The following is a 23147-nucleotide window of genomic DNA, read 5'->3' on the forward strand; positions in this document are numbered from 1 at the left end:
GTTTTGCAGGAAAAGAGAAACGACATACAAACATTTTGTGCTTTGTTTTAAAATAGCAAAAAAAAAAATAAATAAAATAAAACAGCTGAAACAAGAAAAAATACCTGAAAAAGCTAAATCGAGCACAAAGAATCAGAAAGAGCATGTTTGCTAAATTAAGCATTAAGTAGTTGAAATGACCACAAAAGCTAAAATTGTCTGAAAATAGCTAAAGTAACTTAAATAGCAGAAAATGGCTAAAAGAAGCATATAAAGGTTGAACTGGAGAATAGTTAAAAAGCAGAAAAAAGCCAATTAACACAAAGAAGTTAAAAAAGCASGACCAGAGTTAAATGCGAAAACTTCAGGACAAGTTTAACTATTTTGATKAACTTTATGGATGTTGAAGACAGCTCCATTCATTTTTAATGTGAACAAAAATGGCTGACAAGGCTATTATGTCAAAATKTCTAAAAAGCTGAAATACTAAACGTCATAGCCTGGATGTCCTGAAGGARCTTGATGTTTTGATACATGAATTGTTGAAATATCACAAAAATTGTGGAACAAAAAACATACAGAAGAAAAATAGATTATCTCAATAGCATTCACAGTTAAATAGGTGCTCTACTTTAGCATGTTTTACCCACCAAAAGCAAACATTTTTCATCTAGTTTACTCAAAATCTCCCTCATGTCAGGAGCAATTTTTGGAGTATGCTGCTGAATGTTTTGTTTGTATTTCGGCTCCAAACAATGCCTGAGGTGCTCCTCCTTGCAGCGCTGCACAAGTCTTTGCATGTGCACGTAGAGGTGTTTGCTATCACCAGAATTCTGACGGCACCTGCGGCCATTTCACACYCAGCTTTCAGCTCCCAGAACTCCCYACAAACCCAATTTATCCTCGTCTTTACACGCCTTTTTATCAGCATCAATTTTGGCATGAAATGACGGCCAGCATCTGTCCCTTAAACTGTCCAATTAGCACGTTTTTTTGTCCATTATAAGAAAAAAAAGGAGCTAGAACTTTGCTTTTTGTCAGTAAATAAMAACAATAACCTCATGTGAATAAATTCAAGATTCAAAACATTTCAAAAGGGCACTGTTGCCTGTCCAAATCTTTCTTTTGGATTAGCATTCCATRAAGCTCTGCTGCTCAATTTAGTATGCACATTGCATCTTGCTTCAACTAAAAACAAACAAAAAAACAGAGAGAGAAATGCAAAAATAAAAAGAAAAGAAAGTTGAGGCTGTTTGTTTCTGACACCCAACAGCAATTCAACGTGCCTGGAATAAAGACTGGTAACCTTGTGAGAGCTAAACACTTCCTCCGGGTGCTGAAAGGATGATAACAAAACACCCGATTCTGGCCAAGAGGTGGGTTATTTCTGAGATAGGAAAGGTGGAAAGAAAACATGGGAAGTAGAAGTGAGGGGAGGGGCTTTAGTTGGTGAGAAGTTTTACTTACATTATCCAGAAGGACACGACCTGGGAGGAGGATTTTGGAGCCACTCTCTGCCAGCCTCCCATGAAGGTCAGGACCTTGTTACTGTTACTGTAATCATGACTCTGGTTTACTCAGCTCTGAATAAGATCCARTCATCGCAGCCATGAACAACATATAGTGACCTATAGGAGACATGATGGGGGTCACTGAGGTGGATCTTATAGAGAAATTGGCTTTTTTRTTTGTTTGTTTTTGTCCAGTTTAATATCAGAAACKAAAGCAGTTTAAGCCAAACAGAACCTGAAAAGTCGCATGGTTATTGTTTTTAATCACCAAATCTGCTTCATCAACATGCCAGAAGGTATACGGATATAATACGGATGAGTGGATGCATTTATTTTATTAATTCTAGGTGTGAGCATAATCTAACAAAGCCCTTATTTTGGCTGCTTGACTAATAAACATTTAACCCACTTACTTCAGTAACTTTGAGGAAGAAGCTACTGATCAAGAGTGCGAAAATTCAAACATACTGTCATTTACTTGTTACGTTTAAATACAAATCCATAACAAAAAAAAMCTTTTTAATTACTCTCTGGCTTATAGTTTTCTTTCCTATGTCTTATTACCCTAATGCAACATTAGATCTCTTAATGTGTTTCAGTTTCTTTCAGTGAGCAGTCACAGCGCCTGTTATTCTTATTAATTGAGCTTTAAGTGTGTGATCCATCTACTGCGARCATCAGATGACTCAGCCCCCGTGTGGGCTGTCAGCGACGGTGTAATTGAAAGATCACGATCCTTGAATGGAAACTACAGCAAGAACCTTGAACACGTAGTGAAGATGGGCACCGTGACACCCAGCGCTCCTGCTGGGGTTTTATTCTCCGTGTTTGGAGTGTAACGTAGGCAGAGGCACAGGAACAAGAGTCGCTATGAGATTATTTTTATATATTTACAACAAAAATGAGAAGGGGGGCAGAGTTGTAAAGTAACTAAGTACAAATACTTTGTTACTGTACTTAAGTATAAATTTTGGTTATCTGTACTTTACTTGAGTAATTATTTTTCAGCGTACTTTTTACTTTTACTCATTACATTTTTACACAATTATCTGTACTTTCTACTCACTACATTTTTTAAAAAGGGAAGAAGTAGAAAGTCGTTACTCCTATTTTACTCTGAGTTATTACTTAAAAACTATCCTGATAAATTGTGTCTCCTGGATAGAGTGAATTTAATTGTGGTTGGATGAGAAGTATAAATATATACCATTCTGACACACTATTAGCTTGAACACAACCCATCACAGCTGCACGCCGTTAGAAAATATATATTTTTGGAGAAGTCACCTCCCAATAAATGTCATTTTGGAAAATCTAACTGCTCACTTTTACTTTTAATACTTAAGTAGATTTTGTGTTAGAAATTTACTTTTGATACTAAGTACAAAAATATCAGATACTTTAAGACTTTTACTCAAGTAATATTTTTAGAGATGACTTTAACTTYTACCAAAGTATTTTTATGATAAGATACTTGTACTTTTACTCAAGTATCACTTTGAGGTACTTTATACAACACTGGAAGGGGGTCTGTGCAGTCGCTAAGTAGAAGTTTCTTAGGTGTGGGTGTAATTTGTGTAAGGCGTAATTGGACAGATTGACTTGTGAGAGAAGTTTAAAGATGTGATGTATAATGGTAATTAGTAAAATTATTATGAACATGTAAATGTGATTTATTGGCCGTCTATTGGGTAACACCTTACTGTCTTTACGTTATAACTAAAATTAATATTCATATACAAAATTACCTGTCCAAATTAACGTTTCTGCCTCAGCTGGCCAGCGATCATCCAACTGAAACATTATGACTTCTTCAAACCTCACCAAAATAGTAAATCCAGCCAATCACTGTTTACCCAAACTGCACCTAACCCCCTTCTCCATTGTCAAGTCTCACTTTATTCTGTTTAYGTCGGCCCAGTTCTAGTCAAGTGTAGTGTCCCTCACTCTGTAGTGGTTGTGGGAAGATCGTCAGCATGCTGCTCAGGCTGTTGTGGTCCTACCTGCCACGTCTTTATATCATCGATAGAGTTTGGTGGCAGCATTAATGCAGCAGCTGGAGATACCCTTCAGTCCCTGCAGAGGACTCGAACACAATTCGCTGTGACTTCCGCTGCTTTCCGGCTTCGTTTCCTTTTTCATCGCAAAATTAAATGGCTTAGTTGTTTTGACTTTAAAGGAGTCATATTTTTGGGCCCCTCCTGCTTCCTGTGAACAAAGGGAATGAATGTGGGTTATATAATGAGGCAGCTTGAGTTCAACGGCGTGCTTTTGACACACCGGCACCGAGCCCACAGCTGTTGTTACAGAGAACTTCCTTCCAGTATTCAGATGATAACTTCATTTTATTTGAGCTCATTAAAGCGAAGCCTTCCTTTTCGGTTCGATGGGCGCGTGTGAGGAAATCTGTTGGGAGTGTTACTTGCGGCAGTCCAGCAGGCCAAGACATGATGTCCAGCACAAATGCAATTATTTGTGGTTCCCCCCACCTTCTTCTTTCAGCTGCAARGTCCAGAGCTAACCGGGCCTGCCTTAAGCTTTTAAACAATGTGGAAGACAGAAAGCTTCCACAGCAAACTAATGCCAGTGTATGTTTTTTTATTTTTCTTCAGGTAAACTTTTTAAAGTTTAGAGTATTGTACTTGGGAATGTATGAGTAAATGGTAAATGGACTGTACTTACAGTATWTAGTCCCTTTCTATCCAATTTTTGACAAGCATAAATGCATTGTTTTGCCTATATAGTAGGAAAGGGGGGATAGTCTTCTTATTTCTGAAATTGTGGGTTATTCCCAAGCACTGAAGTGTTTCTCCACATTCAGATCATTATCACACAAATTTTCAGCATAAACACAGCTGCTCTCAGTAACACATTCTTGTTTATTGTATTCCTGAATTTATCTTTGATCAGAGCATCACTTCCTCTTTGTTTCTTTAACCCAGCCTCCAGCAGAGACTCTTTCACTGTACTATGGTCGACCTGAATATCTTTCTAATGTCCCGTCTGATAGATGAGAGATCTCCTCTCCGCAGTCTTTTGCAGACGAGCGTGTGCACATGAGAGGTCGCTGTCATGGGCTATAAAGTGCTGATTTACTGTATTATAGATTCAGAGACGATGCCTCCTGCTGTCCCGCCACCTGTTCTGTCAGCCGGGAGCGGCGTCGCTGCACACACATCCATGGCTCGTTTACCAGGGCGCAGCACTTCAAAACACAAATACATCCCCATTAACCAATCAAAGAGCACCAGAAGCAGCTCAGATGCACACAACTGCCTGACTCTACACCACAAGCTGCTCTCAGTGAGTAGATGAAAGAAGTGGGGATGAGATGTATTTCTGAAGCTCAGTCCATCCAGCTGCAGCTTTTTATCATGTCGTTGCTTTTCTGCTTTTGACACTGATAAAGTGCATCAGCTTGTCTTTTTTTTTTTTTTACTTCTCTGGGACAAATAAAGCCAACAGCTGGGTAGTGATTCTGGTCATCTGACGCTCAGATCAGTTCAGATCAAAATAGTGCCAATTCACAAACAAAAATCATTTCAGGGCACTGTACAAAAACAAATAAAAAGGTCCAAATCATGGTGAATTTATTCTAATTATAGTACAATACATGTAACATGCTATTTAGTAAAAGTCGTCTAAGGAAACTAACAGATTACACTGACAATTTACTTTGTTATAAAGGAGTGACTCTAATTTAACAACGAATCCTTCAGCAGAACCCAAATCTCCCTTGACTACCTGGGGTTTGAGAGGACAGGAACGAGACATGGACAAAGGTTTGGTTCAGGTGTCATTTCTGTGGGAAGAACTAAGAAAAATACATGTAAACGGCAGGAATAATTACAAATACAAGCGTGGACAGTAGAGTGAGTCAAGTCAGCAGTCTAATGGGGTTTTTTGCATTGAAAGGCCCAGCCTGGCCTGCATGGGTTCAAAGCCAGGTCCTGCRTATTTGCATCAGCTGTTATGGCCGACTTCCAGCCTGATTTCTGGAACTGAGAGACCTGGATTTCTATTTGGGCTGGGCTGCTGGGCCCAATTTGAAGTTGGCCATAGATTGGTTTACTGGCTGGTTGTTCACGMAACTTCAAACGTCTGTAAGCAAGCTAACATTACCTAGCATAATGCTGCATCGTACACACTTGTGCTGTGACGGCAGTTTGGAGTATTTGTAGTTTGGGCTAACAGATATATAATATTTGATATAATAAAAAGCTGCAGATTGGATTCCAACAACAGAGGCATCCAATTTGATAAAAAGAGAATCTGTTATAAACTGACATTGTCACKTTTCAGCACAAAGACAATCGTAAAACAAACCACCACCAAAAAYCAAGCTTACAGAGTAATCAGTTGTCCAATACTTAATTCCCCTGCATGAAGTGTTTTAACTATAATTTTAGGCAGGAAATAGATTTRTCAGCTATAMTTGCCAGGAAAACAGGTGAGAAATGAATTAATCCACCTCGTTTATGTTACCATGATTTATGCTCACTCAGTCTACACCAGACCACACCCACACRCACTCGTTATTATACATCCACTCTGACTGACTAAAGCATGCAGCCTTCGACTGACCCTGTTCTGAACAAAATTAGCCCTAATGAGGGGCAAACCGAGGRGGCGTGGCAAGACGTCTGTCAATCATCCTGTACCACAAACACAATCATTGAGCGGGGCTSTGAAAAGTTAGCTCTTTGGAAAGACTGGGATTTTTTTCAAAACGGTTTGACACCAGTTTTGTTGTAAATTTCACAAAATGTGATAGTTTTTTATTAGTGTTTATCAGGTATTTTAACATTTTTATTGTAAACACCAKGGCTTAGCTCTACTAGCCCACTTGTACTAGTCGTCCCTGCTCTCATGTATCTTTCTGCTTTGTTTCTTCTAGCAGTGCAGCTTTCTCAGCCTCTATTTTTACTTGTTTTTGATCAAAAAAAGAACAATAATAGTATACAAAAAATGGCATCATACAAACCTTGCAATGCAAAAACACCATAAGCCTATAGTAGCAGAACTAAGGAACAGCTCAGGAAAACCAAGCCAACTCTAACTACTGTATATGATTTATCCAAAAAGAAACTATATCTGAAAAGAACAATTCTTTTGATCAGAGTCCTCTCAGGCCTTCTAACAGAAGACAACAGAATGATATCCTCATTGTTTTGGGTTTAAAAGAGCCACAAGYATCTATGTTAGAGGTAAATCAGCTCATTTTTCTTTGTCAACCACAGATTTGGTGTTTTTACACCATCRTTGTCCCCCCACCTCCTCCGCATGCTTCATGTGTAGAGTTTCTGACCCTTGTGGTTAACACTTTCACCACGCTCCAATAGATTCGAGAGGAATCACTGGCTCTCCATCCTGACTTGCCTTTAGGCACTTTCAGGGCTCCTGACTCACGGAGCAGGAGCTGCTGYCAGTGCTCTCTCTGGATGCTTATTTCTGTGCATCAAGTATGTTGATGTGTTTGAATGTTTGCAAAGTGCACTGCTCAGTTCAAGCAGGAATGTTGCGGCCTCTCCAGAAATATTAGCATCAAACCACAACCCACTCACCTTTCAGTCTGGAAACAGTTCTGCCTCACGCCTGGTTCAAACTAGTTGTTGTAAATCAGTAAACGCCTCTAAAATAAGTTTTACAGAAATATTTAACATTCGATCATCATTGTGAGGTGAGTGTTCCCTCATCAGTCACTTTCTGCCTTCTCCTTGCTAACGTTTGTTCTCTCCTTTGCCTGTGTCTCCACAGATTTCACTAATCATGTACGATGCAACGAGGGTGCCTTCTCCTAAGGATGGTGCAAATGCTGTGGTCCAACCGGCGGTCCCCGGAGCCGAACCCGGAACAGCTGCAGGAACGGCAGGGCCAACACCCACCGCGGTGCCACAAGCTAAAAGTGACGAGGGACAGTCCCGCGCCGAGGAGGACGAGGAGCCTAAAGTAGAACCTGTCCTGGTGAAGAAGCCTCACCGAGAGATTCTGGACCACGAGAGGAAGAGGAGGGTGGAGCTTAAATGTATGGAGCTCCAAGAGATGATGGAGGAGCAGGGGTGAGTAGCTGTGTCACGATTTACTTTATTTTAAAATCTGTTGTTTTAGTGAGACTAAAAGACGTCATATAGAAAAGTTCATTTTGAGCAAAGCACTTCCAATGCTGGTCCAGAAATGGGGCCAGAATCAGTTCTAGAGGAAGAACAGTCAAAAAATTGTTCGGAGATTTGCTACCTGTTTCATCTTTAACTTATAGTTTTCAAATATTTATCATTTTCTCTGTCAAACCTACACTTCAATATGAGCAGTTGGGTTGATCAATCCTGTTTTAATCCACAGTCTGTGTTTATGAATGTGTAAGTGTGTAATGCCAGTCAGTATTTGCAAACAGAACAATATTTATGGTCAAAACCAGTCAGTATTTATGCACAGCGCTGAGCGTTGGATTTGTGAACACAAGCTAACTAGCTATAAACACCCAGCAATGTTTATTAACGAAGTAGCATATGATGTCCATAAATTCAGATGAAAATGTTGACAGAGTGCTACTGTCTTTGTTTCTAGAGGTCGTTTTATCAAAAGCTTAACAGACACGGACTAGAAGCAGTGTGTCCACTGTAACATCTGTAATACCTGAAACATTAGAGAGGATTAAAATGTGGACACTTTTAGATGTACGATTTAAAATGATGGGTTCCAGACAGCAGAGAAATGATTTGAGAAGAGGGTGTTATAGATTATACAAAGATCAAAATCACATTACTTTAATGGACAAATCCAATCAGATGTTTTTCTTGAATCTGCTTCTGACTGGGCTGCAAACTATCAGCAACAAGAAGGGAGTCTCCAAAAATATCTCGAAACTTTAGTGGGAGTTCTCATTTTCCTTGGATGAGTTGCAGGGCCTTTCAACCTTGAGCCTTGACTTTTGAATGTGTTAAAACATTTGCAATAAAGTCATTGCTTGCAGCTCAAACCCTTCACTAATTAGTTTCTGTAATTCTGTCTTTTTGCAAATTAAAACCTGTCTATTGCTATTTACTATCAGGGGTGGASCCAGAGGGGTGGCCGAGGTGCCACTTGCCCCTCCTAGAACTTGATGGACCACCCCAGGAGCCACCACCGTTGATTAACAAGTCACTGCATGTGCTATTGAAAGATGCACAATTAGAGTAAATGAGGACAAAATTATTTTATGTGTATTCTCTTTGCAAAGAAACACATATATCTGGACGAAGAGGATAAATCTAAAAACAAACTCAATGAACTCCTAAAAAAGTAATAGGAAAAGTACAGATCTTGATTTTAACCACTTTTGTTTTTAATTTGTCATGAAATACTAAAAGGTTTATATATTTATATATTATTTCTTTAATATTATTGTCACTGTGCACATTATTGCATRTCTATGAGAGCACTGTTGTTTTGTTGTATATGTTCAGTTTATTTCTGACATTACAAATTCTAAAAAAAACATTTCTGTATTCAGAAAATTGTTTTTCTCTCTCCTTCACATCTCAGTTATTAGAATACAGGCAGTGGAAGCTGCAGCACAGAATCTGACATTGACAAGTATATTCCTTTACAGCTGCTGAGTTTACAAGCAGCACCAAAATATTAAATTCAGAATCTGTTACCTGCCAAAAGACATTTTCATCTTTTCAGTGGAAGAAAAACAGGAGCAAACCATTGCTGTGGAGTAAACAGTGGTTTTGTAAGAAAATGGTGCGGAACATTTTGGGTTTTGGTGAGCTGACTGGTTCTTGTCAGGGGATTCTGTTCCACTCTTGTGCTGGAAAAGAAGCTATAAAGAGGTCTGAAAATAAGGAATAAAAATGTTGAAGTATCTCCTGATAAATGTCTCTTCTTCTGAACAACTGGGAGCAACAAATCGTGGTCATTTTCAGAGCAGAAGTGCTGCCAAGACTTTACCTTCTGCTGCTGACCTCATCTTTAATAACCAATAGTTAAAGAGCTGTTCCAGCCATTTTGAAGTGAAATATGATCATCTTGCTTGTTTAGATAGGTCTTTGAACAACCTCAATTTGGAGAAATTTTGTTTCCTTCTGACTGACTGATGAGCCAAAGGCTAGTCTGAGCATGACCCATATGAAGACCGGGCTTTTGTCCCAATAAGAAACAGTGGGTCCTCAACAGGCTTTGTGTATCGGGAAAAAAACTCTCCATCAGGTAGCAAAAACATGTACACACAAACACACACACATACAGACTGCTGCTTGAAAGAACCACAAATGGAAGTTACACTCCAGACTGACAAACATCATATTAATGTTGAGCCAGTGATCTTGTTATAATAAAGAAAGCTTCATACTAAATTTTTCTCCTCTGATACCTTCCTGACATTTCACTCACATCACATTTGTCCTTTATGGAATGCTGCTTAATCCTCAGCATATTCAGGGAGGGCTTAATTGAATAAAATTCAAGCTAATTAAAGATGTTTTTGRGGAGTAGATGCAGCCATGAAAAGTTTTAGAAAGAAGACGATGCTGTATTGTTGTCCTCTCGTTTTGCCACTCGTCCCTCCTTCCCTGAACATAACTTCTCTTGTCAGACAGCAGGCCCTCATTAGGACTGCCTGGTAATATTTGAGCTGCTGCAGATTGATGCAGCTGTAAGCAGGATAAAGGACAAAATAAAAACAATGAAGGGGGAGGGATGGTTGCAATTTTCCCATTTGTCAAGGTCCACTCTGTTTCTGGCCGGGAGCGATGTAAAAGAGCCATGATGTCTGGTGAAACATTGCAGCGGCAGGAAGCAGCTTGGCTAATGATGACAGAATACAAGAAGACCAGACACCCCCACAGACCAGCTCACAGTCACACACGAAGKTCTGAACTGCTCAGCTGAGTGCTCGAGTTCTGGACGGACTCAGCTCATCCTGTTAAGCTGTAATAGGAAGGGAATCACATTTGCCAGCTTGGCTCGGCACAAGTACCACTGCCTCTTCCATTTCTAATGTCCCTCTTTAAATGAAAGCATGGAKGGGGGATTAAAGGATAGAGYGAGGGATGAAACACTGCGATGGATAGGAACGATGCCAGCTAACTGGACACTGTTGTCAGATGCTTTAAACCAGTGTGCTCCCACAACAGTATGGATCCTGATGCAGGTCCTTGCGTTGGAAGCCACGCCTCTTTTCCTTCTTTGCCTTGTCCTCCAGTTTCAACAGGCTGCGCTCGTCTCGTGTGAGAAGACGAGGATAAATGGTCTGCCACGAGTGATGGCCTCACCATGGGAGCCAATTAAACTGGCTCTGCGATTAAAGGAGCTTGTTCATTTAACAATCCAAAGCCTGGCAGCCTCTCCCGTTCATTTGTGCAACGAACGCTCTGCTGCTGCAGGGTATATAACTATTTTAAGTATATTAAATGGGCTCGAGGTTGCATGTAATAGGCCATTTGTGCTTGACATTTGTCCAGAAGGAGCACGATATAATCTTTRTGAGAAGCTCCTGGATAAAATGCTGCTTCACTGAAACAGCGTGTTTTWAAAAAACTGAAAATATGCCTTTGTTTTGACTGAATGTGTTGAACAGTGCATCGGCTGCACTTTAAAAGGAGCTTTGGATATCAAAACATAAGTTTGGGGTCATCAGCTCTTTGAATGCCAGGATGTAAGTCCTGTTCGGAGGGTGTTTTTCCACACTAATTGTAGCATAATGACTGTGCACGGTTTGAAGTCCTGTTGTGTACGAGCCTTTTCCTCAGTGCTTTAATGAGCTCTCTTTTTGGTCTCAATTTAAACATTTAAACTTACACATATGTGGGCTTCACAATAGCAGCAAGCTCATTTTTCATCCATAACAAATATCTGCTGAGTTACATGGATGCATTAAACAGAATTCCAAATAGATTTTGTTTTTTTCAATAATGGGAAGTGGTTCTTTGTCTTGCAGCTTCACAAAGYCAATAATGAGATTGAATCACTTATGAATGGATGTCAGTTTTAGCAAATAAAAGCACCAAATTTGTACATACAGTATGCATACAGGATGGTACGTATAAGTGAATAATTATAAAGAAAGAATTCAGACGGGTGGTTATATWTTGACATAGCTGAGAGCTAAAAGTCTGAGGAATCACTTTTGAATTGCAAAAACCGAATAGTGAAAAGCCTAGGWCTAAAAAATGGAACTGCTTTCAGAGGCTTTGATGCTCCAGCAAATAACTCTTTCCTCTCGTGGAGGTTTCTTAAATACCAAAGCCAACATCATAAAAAGATCAACCAGACCTAGAGGACTGAGGAATCGCCTCAGAAACAATCCAAGACACTGCAGAAAGTCAATGCAAGACAAAACAGTTGCAAAGTCTTTTGTTATGAAAAGTATTAGAGAAAACGAGTAATCATTGAACAGCTTGGTGAAGAGTAGCGCTTTTCAAACAAAGAACAGTGATTTTTTTTTCTTTGCTGCGATTCTTGTCGGCTCTGTCCAGTAACTGTTATCTAACCTGGAAATCTATGGTGGATAGCATYAATTTAGAGTGCTCTCCACTTGAGAGTTAAACTCTTTCATTGTGGCCCTCAGTAGGTCGTTTTAATTCTGTCCATAAAATAGAAATGTGGGGGTGTTCAGGTTTGTGTTCTCTGCACCGTTCAGCCTCACCTGCAGAGTTCTCCAGCKCTGCCTGGGGATGACTTGGGGAGAAAAAAAAAAGAAAACCTCTTCAGACATCAAACACAGACCCATCACTAGCTGTTCGAATGAGAACAAGCATGCCTCACACATCGGCACTTCTGCCCAAATCAATGTCTATTACCATAAGGACGGTCTCGAGGCCATGACTATTCATTTTTTCTAGACCGTGAGTTAATGGGGGGAATCTGTGGCTGCTCAGAGCTGGTTAATTACTCTAATCAAACACTTTAATTGTGGTGATTTTTTCATGGCTACAATGGCACGGAGGACCTCGCTGAAATCAATGACTTCAGCCTCTTTTCGCCCAAATCCCTGGACTTTAATGTGCTGCARGCAATGAGCCTGGGATAGACGGCCTTCATTTGGCCTCATTTAAATGACTGTGGCTTTTAAACAGTTCCCAATACACACATAAAATGTAAAAATACACAAATGTCAGGGTCAGTTAAAATGGTTTGGCTGTGCCCTGCGCTGCTGAGAACGGTGGTTTGAATTAAGTCTTCTTCAGAATTGTGTCAGAGCAGAACAGATGGTGAGCGAGGGGAATTGCGCTACCTTTATTGCTAAGAGAAGAGCTAATTAAACATGCTTTGGAGAGATGTTTGTTTCAATCTGTACATCCTAATAGCTTTTGACAAACATTCAATATGAGCCCATTTACACAAATTGATGTAGAGGTAACTGTGGATTCATGCCTAACTTCCGTTGACATACAGGATAGAAAATCAGGGTTCCTGCAGATCCTTAAAAAGCATTAAAAGGCATTGAAYTCATCAATCCAAAAATAAGGCTTTAATTAGCCTTAAAACGTCTTAAATCAATCTTTCAGAGGTCTTAAAAACACATTGTAGCTAAATAGGATGATTGTAATTCATCTCAAATTTTAAAATAATTGGTAACATTTATTTAGTTTTTAAAAATAATTTACTGTTAATTATTTTGTTAAAGTTAACACATTTTTGCTTTAATAAAGTAAACATTTGGATAAAATTGTTGCTAAGTTTTTTTTCTTTCTGGTTTTGTCCTGAWGCAGCTCATCTCATCTTATACTTTTGTTTTTTTCGTATTGTTTTTTGTGAAGTTGGTCTTAAAATAAGTTTCAAATGGCATTAAATAGGTCTTAAAAAGTCTTAAATTTAACTTGTTTTAAGCTGTAGGAACCCTGAAAATAGACTTTCATAAAAGAAAAAAGTTTTATCCTCTTCTTATCCTAAGCTTTGGGTGCTCTACTTATTTAAAGTACGTTTTTTATGTCATCTATGGTATGCAAACACTCTGTTAGATCAATTTCACACTTGATGACAAACCTACAACGACAAAAATGTTATATAAAATGATWTATCAGCATTGACATCGGTATCGACCAATATTAGAATATTTGTATCGGCTTGATAAGTAAAAYTGGATCAATATTAATGTTTGATATTGATTTCCCTCTATTTAGCTTTGTGTTTCCGTATTGGGAAGGGAAATGGTCGGGTGGCACAGCCAGGAATAACTGATATAGAGAACAATGTCAGCGGTCTGGTCATTTTTTTCAGGTATTGAAAAAAAGACACAAGTGTATTTGTGCAAATATGCAAATAAATAAATTGTGTGTTTGTGTAATATTTGTAAATATCAGTTATCAGCCAAAACACCAATAATAACATTGAACTGGCTTAAATTTTCATATCGGTGCCTCCCTACAAAAAACTATTTGTAAAGGTCTTTAGTCCTTAGTTGCATGATAAAAAGGCATTGAACATAATAGCATATAAGGTATTTTCTCGGAAAGCCTCAACAACTAAAGATTATTGCACATTAACACAAAGATAATTTGTTTTTGAACAGAAGCTGCTCTTCATTTTTACGGAGGRCTCCAATGCTTTTTTAGACAGATATTCCCATGGTTAACCATAAGTGATGAAGTCCACATAATGCTTATATCCAATTTTGGGCCTTTTTGGTGGGTTTTCGTCATTTTTTGCCTTTAGCTTTTCCTTTAAAATATATTTCCATTTCTCTAACTTTTGCTAGTGGCTGGCTAAGGCATACTACCACTAGCGATGAGACATTGAAAACCAATGACTCATCAGCAGCAGCATCTGATCAATATGTGATCCATGATGTGATGTAAATGTAACATTTTCTACATATAGGTCAAATTAATCTCCGAAATGAAATAACTTTGTTTTTGTCACTTTTACGGCATTACAGAAGGGAAAGTTCACCAAAGTGAAACATAAATCTGTGGATCTGTGTTTGATTAATCTGGCTGGCTTTCTCAAGGACCAGGATGTTTGACACAAAAATCTGAATAATGGAACTGAAAGTGAAAGTAGTCAAACTGAATTTTTAATAAACCAAAATACAGTTTCAAATCATTAAATTCAGTTTAAGTTTAGTAAAATTAATTTTCAAACCAATGCATTCACTTTTAAATTATGTACATTCAGATTCAGCCTGAGCAATTCAAATTCAATTCTTGCTGGCACAAGATTAAGCATCAGTATCATGCATCTTGATACTATCAAGATACAGCTATAAAAGAAGTTAGGTTTTTTTTATAATGCAATCTGGCGATTTTCTTATAGGTCATCACAAAAGGGTCATAATCCTGTTTGAAGAGGATGCTAAATCAATAAAGTGTAACCCAAATCTGCTGCACTTCATACTGTGAAACCTTTCTGTTTCAATCAAGCAGAAAGGGAGAGAAAGACCAGAGGGAGAAGAAAAGGGACAAATGTGTTTCTGTAGATGGAATGTCAACAGAGCCTTCACAAAATCTCTTCTAGGTTCTGCTTTAGTGTCAGCAGAGATGACTGGAAATGCTTACACTTAAATAATTTAAACTAGAAATCTTTACAGTTGTGTAAACCAGTTGGCCAGAACCTCCTTCAGTCGGCAGCAARCAGCTGAGAGGGCACAGCGACCGCTGCAGCGCTGCAGCTAATGCGTGGTGATGCCTCCTACACTGTGAATGGAAAGCCATGAATATAAAGTGTTGCTTTGGACCCTCCATTGTGTCGAGCTGACAGCTGCTGGGCTGAGAGGCTGTTGTTCAGCAGGGCCTGATGGTGCTGTCTCACCGGCTGACTTCCTCACTCTTAAACCTTCTTCCAGCCATTTATGCTCACTATCACACTTCTCTTAATCTCATTCTCCACACCGTCGGTGTGCTGATAGYAACGAGCTACGTGGAATTGGCTGCTATTTTCAATCTGAGAAAAAACAAACTCCCCTCAGACTTAATGTTATTTCTATGCAGATAAGCCACAAATTTACAATTCAGCTTATGGAACTGATCTCTGCGCTGTTAGAGAGAAGGAAGGAGGATCGGTTGCTATGAAGACTATTCCCTATTTTTTTACTCCAGGCCTTTTCACATCATGCTCTAAATGTTTTATAGTTAACAGAAAATAACCTGCATAGCCTCAGGTTTTTGTGCTTAGGATTTACAGCYTTTTTGTTGGGTTAAGCCTATGTTTTGTGGAAATAAAAACAGGTTTTCATCTAACATATTGGGCCTCCACCACACAAATTGACCCTGTAGCAACCGAGTAAGGTCAGTTATGACCCCAGTTATAAGACATTTTGTGCTGTTTTATATGGAGGACCGAAAATGACATAATTAGAAATAAAATCTAAAATATATAAATTGACTAATAATAAATAAATCACCTAAAATGCAAAAGGAGAACTTCAATAAATTATACATTTTACCAYGTAATTTACATTTTACTGTTTAAAAAGCTTTTTTTTCCTTTTATGGATACATTTGTGTCTCTTAAATGATTATATTTAATGTCTTTTTTTACTATTTTCCCACAAATCCTTTTATTTTCTATGTGTTTCTTTTACATTTCTCCGTCTCCTGTATTTACATTATCTTATGCATTTCTGACTCTATGTAAATAAGGTGGGCGGTCCTTCTCAGGTCAGTTCCTCTCCTATTGGTCAAGAGACAGGAAGCAGCAGGATATGCAGATCCACTGTGCGTGCTGCTGCCTCAGTTTAGCTTAAGGTTTAAAGTTTAGTTTAAAACGAAGGCAAGAAGGAAAACACTTACCTGTGCCTTTGTTTTAAACTAAACTTTAAGCTAAACTTTGCACCTTTTTTATTTAATTGGTGCATTTTAAATGTATTTATTTTTTATTAGTCCATTTATATATTTCTGCTTTTATTTCTAACTATGTCAGTTTCAGTCCTCCATAGTTTGAATGTTTTTTATGAGAACAATGTTTCTATTAAATGAACTGGGAGCCAGTGATGAGATGCTAATACAGGTATGATGTGAGCTTAGATCTTCTAAAAACCTCAAGTAAACCTGCAGCGTGAGAATAGTAAAGTTGGAGACACAACTTTTAGTTTTTTGAGTAATGAATGTAAAATCATAAAACAGATGATTTTTCAAACCAAATGAAACCAACTGAACGAAACCTTTGCTCAAACTCCACAAAGGTGACAGTTCAAAGCTTACAAGGGCTCATCTTGCTATTTTTTGTGTCCCACCTTCTCTTTTTCATTGTCAACAATAAATTCAGTTCAAATTATCCGACTGCGTTCAGATTTGACTCCAGAAATTCAAACGTGTTTGTCTGCGACTGAGGTTGTGTTGAGTTGGTACCCCCCACACACTAACAGGTTTTTTCTGCCATCCAGCCCTGTTGACTGTCCTAAACTAATGCCCTCCAGGAATCATGAGTAAAATGTTGCGTATCCTCAAATGTAGGAATTAAAACATTGGAAACTTGAATTGCGGAGAATAATTCTAACATTTTTTCTCATTTAGTAGAGAGATGCTAAAATCGGGGCAACATCTCTTGTTGTTTTGACAAACAGGAACATGTTTAAATGAATGCTAATGGCTGCCAGGCTAACTGGGATGTCTGCGTGTCCTCTGGCCACCCCTTCATCTTTATTAATTCTTCCCCTTTCATCTGGCGTCCTGCGCTCCCTGTCATCTTCCTCTGTCCCTGCTGCTCATTACGGCTCCTTATCGCAGCCTGAGCAGGGCGTGGAGATGGTTTCATAATGACTGAAAAACACCGGGAGATGTGAGCGCGATGCACTGAGGACTTCACGTGCGGTTGAGCACACAGTCCTGCAGCTGAACTCTGACAGTCTGAAGAACGGACCAGGATTTGTTTGGACTGGCTGATTGTATTATTATTATTTCCTTTGTCGCAGGCRTGTCACCTCTTGCTGCAACAAGGTGATTCAGCCCGTTCTATGCGTAAACATTATATGCCAGCTGTGATTTGTTTATCTTTTGTGCACATTGAAATTACAGCATAACAAAGCACTTTTCTGCCTTTTTTGATGCACCTACAAAACACTCAGAATTTAAAACAAGGTTGTTGTACAAAAACCCAATCAGATAAAGCAAATCTGTGTGACACAGGCAGTCATTTCTTCAGCCGGTCTCTGCAGTGGTTTGCAGCGTTTTGTCTCTGTCAGCTTTTTGAGAGCTCCTCAGCTGCTCCAGATCCCCTACTCAGAGTTACGGCGCTCACCTTACAGAATAAAACATGACATATAGCAACGGCCCTCGCGGGCCAGAGGGTGGCTCTCAGTCATCAGAATGTGCATTATTTGGCTGAATGTAAATTGTAGTCAGAACACAATRAAAAGAACAGTTTTTTTGTCCTTTGTTTGGCTGATAGCAGGATGACTCGACTCACACGAGTCTGGCAGTGATGACGGACGACAGCTTCACTCGTTCCCCCCGGCTGCATCCACTGCTGTTATTAAAAGCTCTTCCTTCAAGTTCTCTCTCAGCATTGTTCGCTCACCGCTGAGCCCACCGCTCTGCGCTGCTGAAATCTGATAAATGTGTGTGTCTCATCTTTTACCTCGTGTGTCTTCATATCTTCAGGTACACAGAGGAGGAGATCCGACAGAAAGTGAGCACATTCAGACAAATGCTGATGGACAAAGAGGGCGTTATCACCAGAGAGGGATCTCACACGCAGTAAGTTCAATAAACATCAGTTTGATTCTGACAACAAAAATACTATCTGCACGTGTACATCACAACACCTGTGGACATGTACTGGACCCAACAAGGGGGTCTTTAATGGTCTAATTGTTTAAACATTGCACTGAATACAATCGGAGCACGTTGGTGGATCACTGCAACAACTTCTGCTTTAATTCAGGTTTTCACAGATTCTTGTTTGCAGTTTTTTGATCAGGTGGGCGATAATGATTTGTCTGCATCTGCTACCAAAATATCTCATCAACCACTGGGCAGGTTTTATAGAAACATTCAGAAAATGATCCACAACTAATTCACCTTTGGAATCAACCTGATTCAAAAGGGCCACTGAATCTAACTGACCTTAGCCAAAAATGACTGTAACACAGTCAGATTTACAGATATTGAGCTACACTTGTGATGTGATCATAGCTGAGGGTCACACTCAACGCACACTTCGAGATTACGCAAGATGTTGTTACATCCCATGAGACTGAAAACTTTACTTTCAAGGTTACACCAAAATGGTTACAGCTCTGTAATTTTTCATCCTAAGAGGATTTTACTTTGAAACTCTGGCAAGAAAGGCAGCAGACAAGCAGATACGCCCTTAAGATAACGGTAGGTATTTTAGATATAAAATGCATTTATTTATTTATTTAAAAAAATTCTGTGTATAATTGTAGTAATTCGCCCATACCTTTGCCTAATTTTTCTTACTTAAAGCTGGTTTATTAGGCAAATGTTGATGACATATCAGTTAATCAGTTAGGTCATCTTCACACTGAATGACAGCTGTGACCAAATTCAGAGGCTGCTTACCACACAGCGCCGCACTGGAGACTGTCCACATTCACAGCCACTTTTTTCCGGTCTTCGTGGTCGACCAAGGATCCCAGCCCACCTAGACTGGGTAGGTCGGTCCTTTGAAAGACCCAGCCCGTGAATTTGGACACAGCTCACAACTCAGTAAAAAAAAATAGAAAAACAGAATGTGGATGGTCTTTGTACATTGTTGAATAGATCCTCAGGCCTGTATGGRCACAGCGAGTTCCATTGTTTGTGATAAATTGTGATAGGTTAGGTTTTTGAACAASCACAAGACTTTCATAATGAGGTTGTGATGGTTTGTTAATATTCAAGTATTGGTGTGGTTTGTTTGTCAGAAGCAGGGCTGGTTGTGGTCCTACACACATCACATCGCTACAATCAATAGAATGCTCTTGCCAAGAGGCTGCAACAACCAATCCACACTCTCCATGTGTCGATAAATACCATGCCATGTTTGGCCATYCTTAATTCATCTTTTGAATGAAAACCATGGAGTCCTTGGGTTGGCCTGCTGAAAGAGGAAGAAAGAAAATTAGATGTTGTGATTCGGCCACAGCGAGGCTAAAAATGATGGTGGAGCCTCAGAAACTGTTCTGCAGATTGTGATAAGGTCGTGGAAATAACTAAATGCTGTTCAAACCAAAGGAGATTTTATAGAGTGCACAAAAGCTTTATTCATATTATTTAAATTCTTTAGTTTGATTACTTATTTTTAAATGGTAAAAGCCCAGTCTTCTCATTAAAATGATTTAGTAAACTCTGCTTGAAGCGAATGTGGTGATGATTAGTAATGACTGTCTTTTTTAAAGCACCTAATCTTTGAGAAAAGGAAAAAAGAGGAATCAGGTGTGATTCTATRAAACAAGTGTGAAAAGTTTCGTTCCAAGTCACAGAAAACCCACACAAACACATTTGTAAAGATCACAGCCACAGCTCCCCAGAATGGTGTGAAAAATGATTAGAAATGTCAACAGCAGGATGTGACCTCCTGAGTCTGTGAGCCTCTGGGACAGGTGGTGTGGTGCCAACCTGACCTGCTGTCTGTCAACCTATGACTGGTAATGAAGTTCATGCTTCCATATATGGCGTCCGCTGACATTTAACTAGAACACGATGAAATGAGGAYGGCTGAGGGATTCACTCACAATGTATGTACATAACAATGGTTTTGTTGACATTTATGGCCCAAAGAAAGTGAACTCTAAACATACAGAAAAGGTTTGTTTCAGTTTAGTTTTCTTCTTTCAGTGATATTTCTGAATCATACGAGGGTCGTCAGCAAGGCCAAACCCTCCTAAGCAGTTAGCTGTGTCTGAGTTAGCTGTAGCTTTATCATCATCAACAATGTCCAGAACAGTAGTTTCAAAAGTTTGCTCCCTACCAGCTGCCTCTCTGGTTCTTGTGTCTGTCAGTTTTGCACAGATTAACCCGTGTTTGGTTGGAACCCATTACAGAACTCAAGTGTTGTGTATCACCTTTCTAGTCCCCATGCCATCAGGTTATCACAGAATGGTTCCTACCTTCTTTCTTCCAAGCTTGACTTTACACCTATTTTTACTCCCACAAAGCAGATTTTCCTTTGTAGAGGCTGCAACAACAGCACCAACACAACCTGCACTGCAGATTCTTCCACTTATTTCTCTCTTTGCTGTTGAAGCAACAAACTATAACATGTAGGTGTTTATGGTTCGCCTGGTCAAATAAAGGTTGATAAACAAATGATCGCAACTTTGCAAAATGACCAGTTCAAATGTTGTGAAGGATCATTTCATATAAAATTCCTAAACTTGTTCATTTATGTTCACTTTGAAAGGCAATAAACTGAAAACGTTATAATAGTTCTGCAAGTAACTTCTGTTGGTCTTTTTTATGAGTAGTATTGATATGTAGATTAGTTAATTGACTTATTTAACACCCTTAGGTTTGTTGCTGTTTGCACTTAGCTAGATGTGTTTATTTAGAGCCTTTTTTCTACAACTGAGAAGAGAGAGCCCTCAGCTGCAGTTCGCTCCTCTTTGGAATAAACAGCCAGCAGTAAGCATGGATGTGCAAGCTCATAATTTTATTTACTTGTGGCCGTATTGATTTCCTGCAGAATGGATGGGAAGCAAGGGAAGCAATGCAGTGTATAAAGCCTCTCCGAGCCACTCAGATTTCTGAATTCCTGCAGGATCAATGTAGAAGCTGCTCCTGGACTTTACACAGCAATCAATCCTCCACCGAAACACCTGAGATAACTTTATTCATTAGGTAATAAAAATACGTACATCTGTTTGAAAGGGTACAGGTCCAAACTGTTTTTCTCCTGTGAGCTCAGCTTTAACTTCTTGATTAGTCGTCTATTTTTCTTTTAAATGACCGATTTAAGGCAGCTACCAGATATAGCGCCGCACTCAGGATGAGAAATAATGAATCCAACCCCCATCAACCTCCCCCCACAAAATAACACACCATAACTCTCTGCAGCGACAGGAATAGAAGTTATCCTGAGTGGCTGTCTGAGAGGATATGAATGAGTTGCACCACTTTGTGCTGCAGCCCCGAGGAGGAGCACGGCCACAGTCCATCACTGCCAGTCCCAGGGACAATGGCTGAATTAGGACGCCTCCCGCCTCAGCAGTGCTGCATAAAACACGGGGACACTAACTCATCTGCCTAACAGGACCACTGTCTGACTAAACAGATGTCTGGTGCACACTGGAGCTTGGCATCAATTAGGAGATTAGAAACAGAGTGGAGAATTAGTTGATTCATCACTAATGACTGAGCACAGGGACCACTAGATAGTTTAAATTATTCTTAATTGCTTTTTTTTTTTTTTTTTTTTTGCAGTAAGCTTTTGTTCCACCTCTAGAGGAACCCTGGTTATAACTGAGAGGCACAAGATGAGTTGCTGGTGTTTTGGTTTGTTAAGATATGGTAAAATTACTTTTAATAAATAAATCCAAACTGTGTTAAAATGTAACAGATTTTTGGCAAAAAAAGATTACCTGTTCAAGTGCCATGAGAGTTTAATTAGATATGTTTATAATTATTGTTATTTTGGCATTACTCTGTGGTTTTTGTCATATTTTATTTTATTTTTTTATTTTTGGCAAAACAAGTGCAAATACCCATCCTTTTGGGAGCACTGTAGCTCACACAGACATCATAGAGACTTTGGACTTTACATAACTACACTGCGTCCAGTGTTGCATTAATTATTCATCAAGATCTTGCTTTGATGATAGTAGAGTCTGACCTTTTCCAGCACATCCCAAAGATTCTGCATGGACTCTGTGGAGCCAATCCATGTGTGACAAGGATGTCTCATGCTCCCTGAACCACTCTTTCACAATCCAGGCCCATGAATCCTGGCATTGTCATCTTGGAATATGGCCGTACCATCAGGAAAGAAACAACATTCAGGTAGTCAGCTGACCTCATTCTTTGAGCACAAACTTGCTGAACCTGAACCTGACCACCTGCAGCCCCACATCATAGACCAGAGTTAAACCCAGGTGGGAACTTGTTCTTAGGGCCAGGCAGTGTATTTTGATATCTTCAATCACAGTTTAAGTCAGAGAAAGGCAACTTGATGGAAGGGAACACATTTTTTTGTTGACACTGCCAGAGAGTGCAGGATCACCACCTTAACATGGTGAAGGGCTTTGAGTGCTCCCATGGTCCCGGAGCCTATGTTATCTGGGGCGTTAGCTCCTGGTAGTGTCTCCCATGGCAAACAAGCCTTGGGGGAGGAGTCAAACTWAAAGCAATTCAAAACCCTTGATGTAATGGAACATCAACTGCATCAGGAAACYTTGCCCGGAATARGAAAACCGGGGCACCTCCCTGGAGTCAGGCCAGGGGAGGGAGGGAGCCGGTGAGCGCCTGGTGGTCAAGCCTTGGCTCCTGGGGCTCAGCTGGGCCAAGCCTGAAAGAACAGGAGTCCATCTCCTCTATAAAATAGTTTACCCAGTGTATCTCTCACTGAACTTGTTTTTCTCTTACATCATGTCAGAGTGAAAGGTGCACACACTCTCTGAGCTCAGAAGTTTCAGTTTCAAACTAAAAGGGTATTTTTAAAAAACTTTTTAGAAAAGTAAGTTACAAGTCACTGTTGGGCTTTAGAGAAGAAAGCTGTTGTATATTGGATTTTCAGGCAGTAGCTGCCCTGGCACCATGCAAGATTTCTTCATAAATGACGTTTGCTATTATTATTATT

General features: G+C 39.5%; 1 protein-coding gene across 1 annotated transcript in view; it reads left to right on the forward strand.

Moving 5' to 3' along the window:
• LOC106525423 (serine/arginine repetitive matrix protein 3) overlaps window positions 1–23147 on the forward strand; it is a gene marked incomplete in the record, with an annotated part of 69330 nt that overhangs the window by 34335 nt on the left and 11848 nt on the right. The window contains 2 exon segments of the mRNA XM_014019663.1: window positions 7248–7549; window positions 18011–18106. Coding sequence (XP_013875117.1) covers window positions 7260–7549; window positions 18011–18106 — 386 coding nt within the window.

This window comes from Austrofundulus limnaeus, unplaced genomic scaffold (assembly GCF_001266775.1).
Source record: "Austrofundulus limnaeus strain Quisiro unplaced genomic scaffold, Austrofundulus_limnaeus-1.0 Scaffold225, whole genome shotgun sequence".
In the NCBI taxonomy this organism is placed as follows: Eukaryota; Metazoa; Chordata; class Actinopteri; order Cyprinodontiformes; family Rivulidae; genus Austrofundulus; species Austrofundulus limnaeus.